The 11,995-nt window shown below is 41.3% G+C and overlaps 1 protein-coding gene across 2 annotated transcripts in view; it reads left to right on the top strand.

Annotated features, from left to right (window-relative positions):
• The first annotated feature begins 41 nt into the window (after positions 1 to 41).
• Positions 42 to 11,995, top strand: part of LRP6 (low density lipoprotein receptor-related protein 6) — a 149,702-nt gene continuing 137,748 nt past the window's right edge. For both annotated transcript variants that reach the window (XM_011953772.1, XM_011953779.1), the window contains exon 1: positions 42 to 229. In XM_011953772.1, coding sequence (XP_011809162.1) covers positions 175 to 229 — 55 coding nt within the window. In that variant the 5' untranslated portion in view covers positions 42 to 174. The remainder of the gene's footprint in view (positions 230 to 11,995) is intronic.

The following is an 11,995-nucleotide window of genomic DNA, read 5'->3' as shown; positions in this document are numbered from 1 at the left end:
GGCGGCGGCGGCGGCGCGCGCGGAACCTTGACGTGCCCCTTTCTTTCTTCTCTCGCTGGGAAGCTGGGAAGCATGAGCGTGCAGCCCTGCCGCTGCGGCGGCCGCCCCGGCTCCTCGCCTCCCCCTCTTCTGGCCACCCCTCGCCGGTGAGAGAAGAGAACGCGAGAAGGGAAGATGGGGGCCGTCCTGAGGAGCCTCCTGGCCTGCAGCTTCTGTGTGCTCCTGAGAGGTGGGAAGAGTGGGGGCATTGGAAAGTTGGTGGGGTTCGAGGGGAGGTGGCCTTGTTTTCTGTGTCTAGGGGGAGGAGAGGGACGGAGGGAGGGAGAAGGGGAGAGGAGCGGGGAGAGGCCTGGTCGTGGGGAGGGGGAGAGAAAGGGGCCCGGGAGCAGGGGCTGCGCGCACCGCCCGGCCACAATGCGGACCTGGCCTGGCCTCCCAGACCTTTCCCGGACACATCGGAGGCTCGATCCCGGCTGCTGATCTTAGGGAACCTTTGGCACCCCATTCTGTCGGGATGACTGAATGTCTGTGTGCCTCTCTCTGCCTGGGGTCTTCCAGGGAAGAAGGTCTTTGTACGTATTTTGGCTTTTAAAATGTGCTTTAAGGTTGACCTTATCCATCGAAGCCCCCCCACCCACTCCCCACCCCGTTTCGGTGTTTCTTAGTTGAACTTTTAAAGCCCTCTTACTCTTTTTTCCAGGCCTTGTTACAGGTAATAATTGGCTTCCGTTTGGGATATAATGATCCTGGGTGAGAGCGCAGTTGGAAAGTGACTCCGGGGTTATAGGTCGAGGGTTTCAGCATTGGGAACATTCTGAGCTTCAGTCCATAATAAAACAAAACATTGCCCTCGTAACCTCTGGTATTCACGGCTTGCCCCTATTTTCGGAGTGTGCAAGCGTACAGTTGGCACTACTAGGGAAATTCATCCTCGTGTGAAGAGGAGCCGGTCCTGGGACCAAAATGATAATTTGCTCTGCTCCCCTGGGGACTGCTTGGCACTTTGGTAAATTGCATAGGCTGTTCTAGATAATTTGCTCTGGGAATCGCTTGAATTCGAGTGTCCCAAGATGTTTTGAATCGCACTGCAGAGCTGACACATGCTCTGTGACTTTTGTGACAGTTCACAAAGATTTTTGACCGGCCCTTCGGCAGCTCTTCTCAAACTACTCAGTGTTGAACTTGAGATGGCTGTGGAGCATTTTTACCAGCAGAGGAATTTAAGTACTGCTTTTCGATACGGTGGCTTGTAGTTTTGGTTTGTTAAAATTCTCACTGGCGTTCATGGTAAGTTCTTTTCAGGCGTGGGACCGCTGGTCGCTGGAGATTTTTAGGTGTTAACAAGCTAAACTTCTGTTAAGTCCTCCAAACTAATTAAGTTTACAGAATACTAATAGTAACTAATAGTCTATGACAGGTGTATATTTTTGTGTGTATTGTGGATATGTATTTTGGATAAGAATGACTTTTTTTGGAGGAGGAGAAATACTTTCTTCAGTTACTCTATAGTAATGCAGCATTGTGTTTGCATGTTATATTACTTAAACTTGATACTCTAAGCATATTACAAAGTTTTCCCACATGTAAACCCCAGAAAAGGTAGTGCTCATTAGATTTTTGTGGCAGAAAATTTAATGAAGTGTTATGTACTGGAGAGGTTTAATAAGTATATACTTATTTTATTATGGTATACTGTATTGAAAGGGATTTTGCTATAGCTGTTAGAAACAACTGCATTTGACATAAGAATATGTATTTAAGACATAAGGTTAATAGGATTGACAAATATGAGAACCATCTGATTGGTTAGAGTCGTGGGGAAACTTACAACTTGGGATGTTTCTGGATTGTATTTCTTGGAGGAGAAATGTGTGATGTAAATGCCGTTTGTTTATTTTAACGCTAGCTTTGAGACCAGAGCTGGGTTTGTTCATTATTCGAATTTAGATAGGTTGCACTTGTTTATGTAACAAGACCTGAAAGAGGTAATAGTTTAAATTGTCTTGTTTCCACTAGCCAAGTTTTCAGAAGTGGAACTCTCGTTTTAAATGTGGCAAAATATGTGTAAGGTGGTCTTCTAATATGTAACAGTACTGTACTTAGCTGTGAGTACATATCATTTGAAGTAAAACTGCCTTTTGATGTCAAATATTTTTGTTCATAATTGAGAATTCATTCTTTGAGAATGTCATCCTCTGTTACAGTAAAGATATGTAGTCAACCATGGGCTCTAATGAGAAAAATCTGATTGATTTGTTGCGTTTAGATCATTTTTTTTTTTCCTACAAAGAATTGGAGGTTTAACATTGACTGGGTGTGATGGGGTATTGTGAGAGTTTGGGAGACCTTCTGTCCTGCATCCCTGTTGAATCAATAGCAGAAAGCCAGGGAATACTGTTAGTGCTGTGTCCTTATCTGTATCATCACATGACAAGTTATAAAGGAAAGACTGGGGAATTTCAATACTAAAACCTTGGATTTACAGCCCAAGTGTCACAACTTCATAACTTTGTGGTTCTGGTCTAGTTCACTTCTCTAGGTCTCAGTTTCTTTACTGGTAAAATGTGGATAATGATACCTGACTAGTTTGCAGGGTTATTGGGTGTTTTGAATGAAATAGTATAAAGTGCCTTGTTAATGTTACTTTTTGTTGTAATTTTTGCTTGTTCAGGGACATACCCTCAAATGCTTTCAGGATTTGAGATTTAGTTTGTATAACGTTCACAATTTTTTCTTTTCTTTTCTTTTTTTTTTTTTAAAGAGACATAGTCTTGCTTCATTACCCAGTCTGGGGTGCAGTGGTGTGATCACAGCTCATTGCAGTCTCAAAGTCTTGGGCTTAAGTGATCCTCCTGCTTCATCCTCCCAAAGCTCTGAACTATAGGCACGTGCCACTATGCCCCAAATTTTTGGTAGATATGGGGTGGCTGTGGGGCTGTGGGGGTGTCTTGATATGTTGCCCAGGCTGGTCTCCAACTCCTGGCCTCAAGTGATCCTCTCAATGTGCTGGGATTACAGGTGTGAGCCACCATGCTTGGCCAGGTTCACGAATTGCGTTTTTTTTTTTTTGAGGTAGGGTCTTGCTCTGTTTCCTAGGCTGGAGTGCAGTGGCATGATCACTGCTCACTACAGCCTGGACCTCCTGTGCTCATGTGATCCTCCCACCTCAGCCTCCCAAGTAGCTAGGACCACAGTTGTGTGACATAACACTTGGCTAACTTCTAAATTTTTATAGAGCCAGGGTCTTGCTATGTTGCCCGGGATGGTCTTAAACTCCTGGGCTCAAATGATCCTCCCACCTCCGCCTCTCGAAGTTCTGGGATTACAGGTGCAGATTCACACATTCTTTATTTTTTTTGAGATGGAGTCTCGCTCTGTTGGCCAGGCTGGAGTGCAGTGGCGCGATCTCGGCTCACTGCAAGCTCCACCTCCTGGGTTCATGCCATTCTCCTGCCTCAGCCTCCTGAGTAGCTGGGACTACAGGCATCTGCCACCACCCCTGGCTAATTTTTCTGTATTTTTTAGTAGAGATGGGGTTTCACTGTGTTAGCCAGGATAGTCTCGATCTGACCTGGTGATCTGCCTGCCTCGGCCTCCCAAAGTGGTGGGATTACAGGTGTGAGCCACTGTGCCCGGCCAGATTCATACGTTCTTAACAGTGAAAGGGATCTTGGTCATTTGAGCCTCACCACTTTATTTGTAAGTGGGGAAACTCAGATTCAGAGATACTGTAATTTAATAAAGGTAGGTTAATTAAAGATGGGCAGGGATTTATTATTCATTCTTTAGCAAATATGTATGGAATACCTCCTATATATCAGCCTCTGGTACTGATGGTGAGCAAAACAAACGTGTTCCCTGATCTAATGGGCCTCACGGTTTAGGTTGCCATCCTTACCATTCTCTTAGTTCCATTCAGGTACTGATTAGACAAAATAATATCTGATTTTCTACAGGAAGTATTTTTGATAAGAATATAGGTTTTGGAATATCATCGGTGTGTGTAATCTGTGAAATACTATTTCTTAGCCTTTTTTTTTTAGACGGAGTCTCGCTCAGTCGCTCAGGCTGAAGTGCAGTGTGCATGATCTCGGCTCAGTGCAATCTCCGCCTCTTGGGTTCAAGCGATTCTCCTGTCTCAGCCTCCTGAGTAGCTGAGACTACAGGCGCTGCCACCACGCCTGACTAATTTTTGTATTTTTTTTTTTGAGATGATGTCTTACCCTGTCACCCAGGCTGGAGTGCAGTGGCATGATGTCAGCTCACTGCAACCTCTGCCTCCTGAGTTCAAGCAGTTCTCCTGTTTCAGCCTCCCGAGTAGCTGGGACCATAGGTGCACACCACCATGCTTGGATAATTTTTATATTTTTAGTAGAGATGGGGTTTCACCATATTGGTCAGGCTGGTCTTGAACTCCTGACCTCAAGTTATCCACCCGCCTTTATCTCCCAAAGTGCTGGGATTACAAGTGTGAGCCACCGCGCCTGGGCTAATTTTTGTATTTTTAGTAGATATGGGGTTTCACCTATTGGTTAGGCTGGTTTCGAACTCCTGACCTCAGATGGTACACCCACCTCTACCTCCCAAAGTGTTGGGATTGCAGGCGTGAGCCACCGCGCCTGGCCTTCTTAGCTTTTTTTCAGGAGGCTTGTTATATAAAAATTATTTGTTACTTTTTTTTGTTTTGGTGGGCTGGTGGTAAATATTGTTGGAACAAACCACTAATGTTTCGCATCTTGTATTTCTATAGAAGTGATCCTTTTCTTCCTTTAAAATCAGGTATTATAAAGTCTTGGGGAAGTAGAACAAATTTTGGAGTGGGAATCAGGAGAATTAAGTTGTGGTTCTGAATTTGCTGTGTAACCTTGAGTAATCTCGTTATACTTTATTTGGAGATTAGAATTCGTGTTAACACATTAAGGGTTCTGAAAAGTCCTGAGGTAAAGAGAATAGTTTTAACTTTGTTTAACCTATTATTTTCCAGACTTGTCAAGTATTATGTTGATATTTGTTGATAATTTCATATAACTCAATTTGTTACTGTCATCCCTATTACCTGCTTCACGTTTGCTCGTTTGGCTAGATAATTTGTCTGGTTATTAAGTTTTAAGGTTTTAGCTTGTTATCAGAAGGGCTAATAGTGATTTCCTGTGGTTCAGTTTTTAAGAGATTTTTTTCCTTTGCTTTAATTGGAAGTTTTTCTATTTGCTGTACTTAACTACTGTGTCCTTCTATATGCTTTGGCTGTCAGAAAGGACTGTTTAAATATCAAAGGGGATTCTGGGAAGGGATATATTAATGGAAATATTTTATGAGAACATGTATTTTTTGTTTAAATATTTTGAGCATACTGGAAAAACAATATTTAGTTCTATTTAGGCCATGTGTAACTACTCTGAGAAAGATCATTTTCATCATAGAAATCTACTGAAAGTTTATACTTAGAGAAGACTATATAGAAGGTACTATAGTAGAAATACATGGCTTGTTGTTAAACAGAAGTTAAACTCTTCTGGTACTCTGTGTTCCTTTGGACAAGTTATTTCCTTTCCTGTTAGGTGGGGTCATAACTTACAAGGCTTCGTGAGAACTGATGAAATGTTTGTGAAGGGGTAGTACAGCGCACAGTCAATAGACATTGAATAAATGGTTGCTTTTATTAAGATGGCCAAATTAAAAGAAACATTATGCCCTGGAAGGACTGGTAAAACATTTTAAGTGTCTGCTATGTCCCGGGCACTGTTGTTGGCAGTTGATAGTTTTAGGCCAGTGGTTTTGGAATTTTTTTGATTCTTCTGCAACTGAAATAAAAGCTCCATGAAATACTTATGACAGTTTCTGTTTTGATATAAAACAGAATGACAATTACTTGCTAAATTTATTTTCTAAAGGATTGCAGCGTTAACTATTTTAGGTGATGATTATTGTAAATAAGCTAGAGAATAGACAGTTCAAATGATTGTGATACTTATTAAAGAGTTAAGTATGGGCAAAATAATTTTATCAAGACATCTAATTGAGAAATTGCGTTATTTGTTCCCAACAATTATTCAGTTGGTGGATTTTTTTCTGCGGGGTGGCTGGATGCTATACTGAGTTTCTGCATTGCGTGTTTTCACTTTGGATAAGGGTGTTTATCTTCTGTAAAGTAAGCGTCACTTCAGTGAATAAAACACTTTTATGTGAATAACTTTGAAATTTAGTCAAATATACATAAGAACAGGTTGTTTGCTCTTAAAATTATTTGTCTTAAAATACAATTTGTCAGTACATTAATACAAGGAAACAAGGTTATTTGGTATTATTCACATGTGCTTTTGTTTCTCAAGCTGTTCGTGTTATTTGTGGCAGTGAGTATTCTCACTAAAGGTTCAAGCTGTTTGGGTGTGATGCTAGAAAATATTAAAATGTACTTGGACTCTGGTGAAAATTACTGATACTTTGATACTGTGATCCTTTTAGCGGTATCATAACTTGTAGTTTCTGTAATATCTTGCTTGGAAGGGCCACATATAAGTGCTTAAATATTTTGGAACTAATTTCAGGAGGAGATTGGGGATACAAAATGAAATTATATTTTCAGGCAAAAAACTACATTAAGTTATGTAAATTATTAACACCAGCCTAAAGTTATTGATGAGACTCAATAACATGCCAAGCAGTAGTTTTTTTTTTTTTTTTTAAATAGATGGAGTCTCGCTCTGTCACCCAGGCTGGAGTGCTGTGGCATGATCTTAGCTCATTGTGACCTCTGCCTCCTGGGTTCAACTGATTGTCTGCCTCAGCCTCCCAAGTAGCTGGGATTACAAGCGCCCGCTATCACGCCTACCTAATTTTTGTGTTTTTAATAGAGATGGGGTTTCACCATGTTGGCCAGGCTGGTCTCGAACTCCTGACCTCAGGGGATCCACTTGCTTTGGCCTTCCAAAGTGCTGGGATTACAGGCATGAGCCGCTGCACCCAGCTGTTGTCTTTTTTTTTCCCCAGGAAAATAGTCACCCAAATATTGGAAACCTACCTTTATCAAATTACGTATGTTTGACTGGGAGGCTATTTTCTCTAATGGTTTTAGTCATTGTTGATCACTACTAGACCCAAACTATAAGTAAAGGATTACAGGGATAGGAGTCTTCCTCACTATTGACTAGCTTTATTGGTAGGGATAATTTAAGTACTGTATATCCTTATATCCAGCTTAAAGATACTATATTTTGCAAGTCTGAGAAAGGTGACAAGTGAACTTCATTACCTTGAATTCTTAGCTGTGCGTTATATTGTCTTTATTTGTAACATTCTAGATCTATGCTAATGCAGAAATAGCTCTTTGATGGAAAGTTTTTGAAGAAAAGATGTTTTTCCCCTTTATATGCGCCATGTACCAGAGGTTTGAACATATTGAGCACTGTAAATTTTACATTTAAAGTAATATAAAAAGATGTGAATTTTTATGACATTTATTTGGAATGTCATTCTGTGTTTTGTCTCAGTCGTTCATTAGCTGTAGTTTAAGTTATAAATTTGTAACGATTACAGAGATTTCTTAGTCTGGGTCACGGTGGCTCAGTGTGAGCCCATCTCTTTGGGAGGCCAAGGCGAGAGGATCACTTGAGGTCAGAAGTTCAAGACTAGCCTGGGAAACATAGCAAGACCTCCGTCTCTATAAAAAAATTAAAAAATTAGCTGGTCACGATGGCACATGCTTATAGTTTCAGCTGCTTAGAAGGCTGAGGCAGGAGGATCACTTGAGCCCAGGAATTCAAGGCTACAGTGAGCCATGATCACGCCACTGCACTCCATATGACGGACAAAACCCTGTCTTTCAAAATAAATAAAGATTTCTTAGCACAGATTAGATATATTAAATAGACTACAAAAAAAATCAACATGTCCTTGTCTGAGATTGAATTCAAGGTGTGGATTACATAATGTGTTTTCTGGTTTCAGGATATAATTACTGCATTAATATAATTAGTTGGTTTTTTTTTGAGACAGGGTCTCACCATGTGTTTTAAGCTGGAGTGTGGTGTGATGCTATCACGGCTCACTGCAGACTGGACCTCCTGGGCTCAGGAGATCCTCCTGCCTCAGCCTTCGCAGTAGCTGGGACTACAGGCACGTGCTACCACATCCGGTTCATTTTTAATTTTTTTTTTTGTAGAGACTTACTGTGTTGCTCAGACTGGTCTTGAATTCCTGGGCTCACGTGATTCTCCTGCCTTGGTTTCCCAAAGTGCTGGAATTACAGGCATGAGCCAGTGTGCCTGGCCTCAAGTACTTTTTTCTTTCTTTTCTTTTCTTTTTTTTTTTTCATTAAGCCCCTTCTATCAAGTACTTTTTTTTTTTTCTTGAGACGGAGCCTTGCTTTGGAGTGCAGTGGTGCGATCTGGGCTCACTGCAAGCTCCGCCTCTCAGGTTCACGTGGTTCTCCCGCCTCAGCCTCCCGAGTAGCTGGGACTACAGGTGCCTGGCTAATGTTTTTTGTAGTTTTTTAAGTATAGACGGGATTTCACTGTGTTTGCCAGGATGGTCTCGATCTCCTGACCTCGTGATCCACCCACCTTGGCCTCGCAAAGTGCTGGGATTACAGGCGTGAGCCACTGCACCAGGCCTATCAAGTACTTTTTTAAACCAAGTTTTTTGGAGATATAATTCACATACAGTAAAAATTTCCATTTTACAATGTCTAATTCAGTGACTTTCAGTATACTCACAGGGCTGTACAACATCACCACTATCTCATTCCAGAATGCTTATCTCCCGCTCCCTGAAAATGCATACACTTCCCATTTCTCCTTTCCCTCAGCCTCTGGTAACCATGAATTTACTTTCTGTCTCTATGAATTTGCCTACTCTGAATATTTCATATAAATGGAATAAAACATGTGGTCTTTTGTGTCTAACTTCTATCACTTAGCACATTTTCAGGGTTCATTCATGTTGCATGTGTCAGTACTTCATTCCTTATTAATGGCTGAGTAATATTCCATTGTATGGATATATTAAATACTTTCAGATGAGTGTGGATTTGATTATTGGAGTCTTTACCTTGAGAAATTATTTCTGAATCTCAGCTTTTGAAGTTACTGAAATATATGCTAAAACATATATATATTTTTGAAACAGAGTCTTGCTTCATCACCCAAGCAGGAATGCAGTGGCACAGTCTCTGCTTACTGCAAACTCTGCCTCCTGGGTTCAAGTGATTCTCATGCCTCAGCCTCCTGAGTAGCTGGAACTACAGATGTGTGCCACCATGCTGGCTAATTTTTGTATTTTTAGTAGAGACGGGATTTGGCCGTGTTGGTCAGGCTAATCTCGAACTCCTGACCTCAAATGATACGCCCGCCTCAGCCTCCCAAAGTGCTGGGATTACGGGCATGAGCCATCACTCTGGCCTATGTTTGTTTGTTTTAAGCTGGGGTCTGTGTCACCCAGGCTGGAGTGCAGTGGCGCAATCATTGCTCACTGCAGCCCGGACCTTCCCAGGCTCAGGTGATCCTATCCTCCCACCTAAGTTTTTGTATTGTTTGTAGAGATAGGGTTTCACCATGTTACTCAGGCTGGCCTTGAACTCCTGGGCTCAGTGATCCACCTGCCGCTGCCTCCCAAAGTGTTGGGATTACAGTCGTGAGCCACCATGCCTGGTCTAAAAAATACTTTAAGTTCCCGTTTTTCTGCTGGAGAAGCACTAAATAGTTCACCAGTATCTTGTGTTTCTGAATAGCCCTGTTAATTGCCCTGTCACAGTTAAATCTTTTTACTAAATTCATATCTAGAGTAAGAAAATAGAAGGAGTATTAGAAATTACCTGGGCCAACTCCTTTGTTTTATAAATCAGAAAGATGAATGACTAAGACCAGATTGTTTGTACTCTGGACAGTAATTTTACATGCAGGACTTTTTGTATGTACCTAACTTTACCTGGGCCTTATTGTGGTTTTGAAAGAGATACTGATGACTTTGATAAAGAGAATACATATTAATGTAAACTTTGGCATTTGCCAATAGGTAGTTTGTCATAGTACTTACACTGTAAATAAAAACAAAGCTGAGGCCAAGGTGCAGTGAGTCACACCTGTAATCACAGCACTTTGGAAGAGTATGGCAGAGTATTGCTTGAGCTTAGGAGTTTGAGACCAGCCTGGACAACACAGTGAAACCTCATCTCTACAAAAAAATACAAAAAATTAGCCAGGCCTGGTGGTGCCTATAATCCCAGCTACTTGAGAGACCGAGGAGAAAGAATCGCTTGGACCCGGGAGGCGGAGCTTGCAGTGAGACAAGATCGTGCCACTGTACTCCAGCCTGGGTGACAGAGTGAGACTCTGTCTCAAAAAAAAAAAAAAAAGTGACCAAACCCAAAAAGCAGAAACAAAGCTAGACTTAGGTAAGGGGAGACTTTATTTGAAAGGATTTTTGCAGTAGAAGGACGTGCTCGCTACAGGATCTGCAACACATTTCAAAATCAAACCAAAAAAGGCTTTTCATTTATAGAAAGGAGAAGTAAGCAGGGCTTGCAGGAACTTTGTGGGAGTGTGGGCCAAATAGGTAGGGGTGAGCAGATTGCATGACCGGGACTGTTTAACTGGAAAGCATTTTATTTATTTATTTATTTTTTCTGCAGTCAGCTGATGGTCTGAATGAGGGAAAAAGTTGTGCATTTACTTTCTTAAACTTAGGGCAAGCCAAAGTTTAGGAATTTGTGGGGAGAAGGGAATCCTGACTAAAGTTTATTCAAGCCAAGTCAATGAGTAAGTAATGGGCAATTGTGATGAGCACTGGTCAGTTCCCCTGATGTTTAAAACTAAATCAGTCACTGTTGACAATGCAGTAAGAGTCGTTGAGAAGTTGATCTCATTAGATTTGACCTGATTATTTACATAGGTGTAGCAAGAATAGTAATCTATCACATAATAGGTCTTTTAATACTGCTTTGCTGAAAGTTTTTTTAAGAAATATGATTGGACTTTAAAATGCCTCCTGAGACTATAAAGGTAAGTCAAGAACTGACCATCAGATTTCACTTGCAATATCTATAAATTTGGGTGAATTCCTTTCCTGAAGTTCCCAAAATATTCTAGGATTTTTGAGCCTGCCGGGAAGTGATCTTGCTTAATTCACCTGCAAAGCTGGTGAATTAAGCCAGTTACCAGGCCAGTTTTCCTAAGAGGACTGTAAGCATTGGTTCATAAAGTCAACTGTAACTTAAAAGTGTCTGGTCATAGCTGATTAAAATGAATATCTTCAAATGTGGCATTCCAGTCAAAGGCTTGGTTGCATAAGTAATGTTTCCAGCTAGGAGGCAGACTCATTGAACCTTTGTAAATAACTATATTGCCATGAAAATAAAAATACTCAATAAGAGTTTTTGAATTCTGGAGGAGTAAGGCAGGGGAAAAAGATAAATGTTTATTTCGGTTTACAAAAGCATAGTCTCCTTAAATTGTTGTCAGTTATAGATAGCTTCAGAGAAAAGAGAAAGGGGTTCCTTATATCCAGAAAATAGGACACTAAGGCATCAGCAATATTTCAAACGAAACCCATAATCATCCTTCATCAATTTATTCAGTACTATGTAATTAATTCTTGTTCTGCTGGATCTGTGTTAGCAGTCTCACGAACCCATCTGTTTCTCTACTAGCTGTTTGGAAATCCTGACTCAGTCCGCTGGTGTGGTCTCAGAGTTATTTAAGTGATGCCATCAGAAGCCTGTGTTCAGGTTACCTGGCATAGTTGTTTTTCTTTATTTTTTTTTTTTGAGACGGAGTCTCACTTTGTCACCCAGGCTGGAGTGCAGTGACGCAATCTTGGCTCACTGAAGCCTTGACCTCCTGGACTTAAGCGATCCTCCCATCTCAGCCTCCCTCAGGTGCGTGCCACTATGCCCAGCTAATTTTTTTTTTTTTTTTTTTGGAGAGAAGGGGTTTTGCCAAGTTGCCCAGGCTGGTCTGGAACTCTTGGGCTCCAGTGATATGCCCACCTCAGCTTCCCAAAG

Source organism: Colobus angolensis, unplaced genomic scaffold, assembly GCF_000951035.1.
Source record: "Colobus angolensis palliatus isolate OR3802 unplaced genomic scaffold, Cang.pa_1.0 Scaffold11, whole genome shotgun sequence".
Lineage (NCBI taxonomy): Eukaryota > Metazoa > Chordata > Mammalia > Primates > Cercopithecidae > Colobus > Colobus angolensis.
This window is presented reverse-complemented; position numbering and strand designations above follow the sequence as displayed.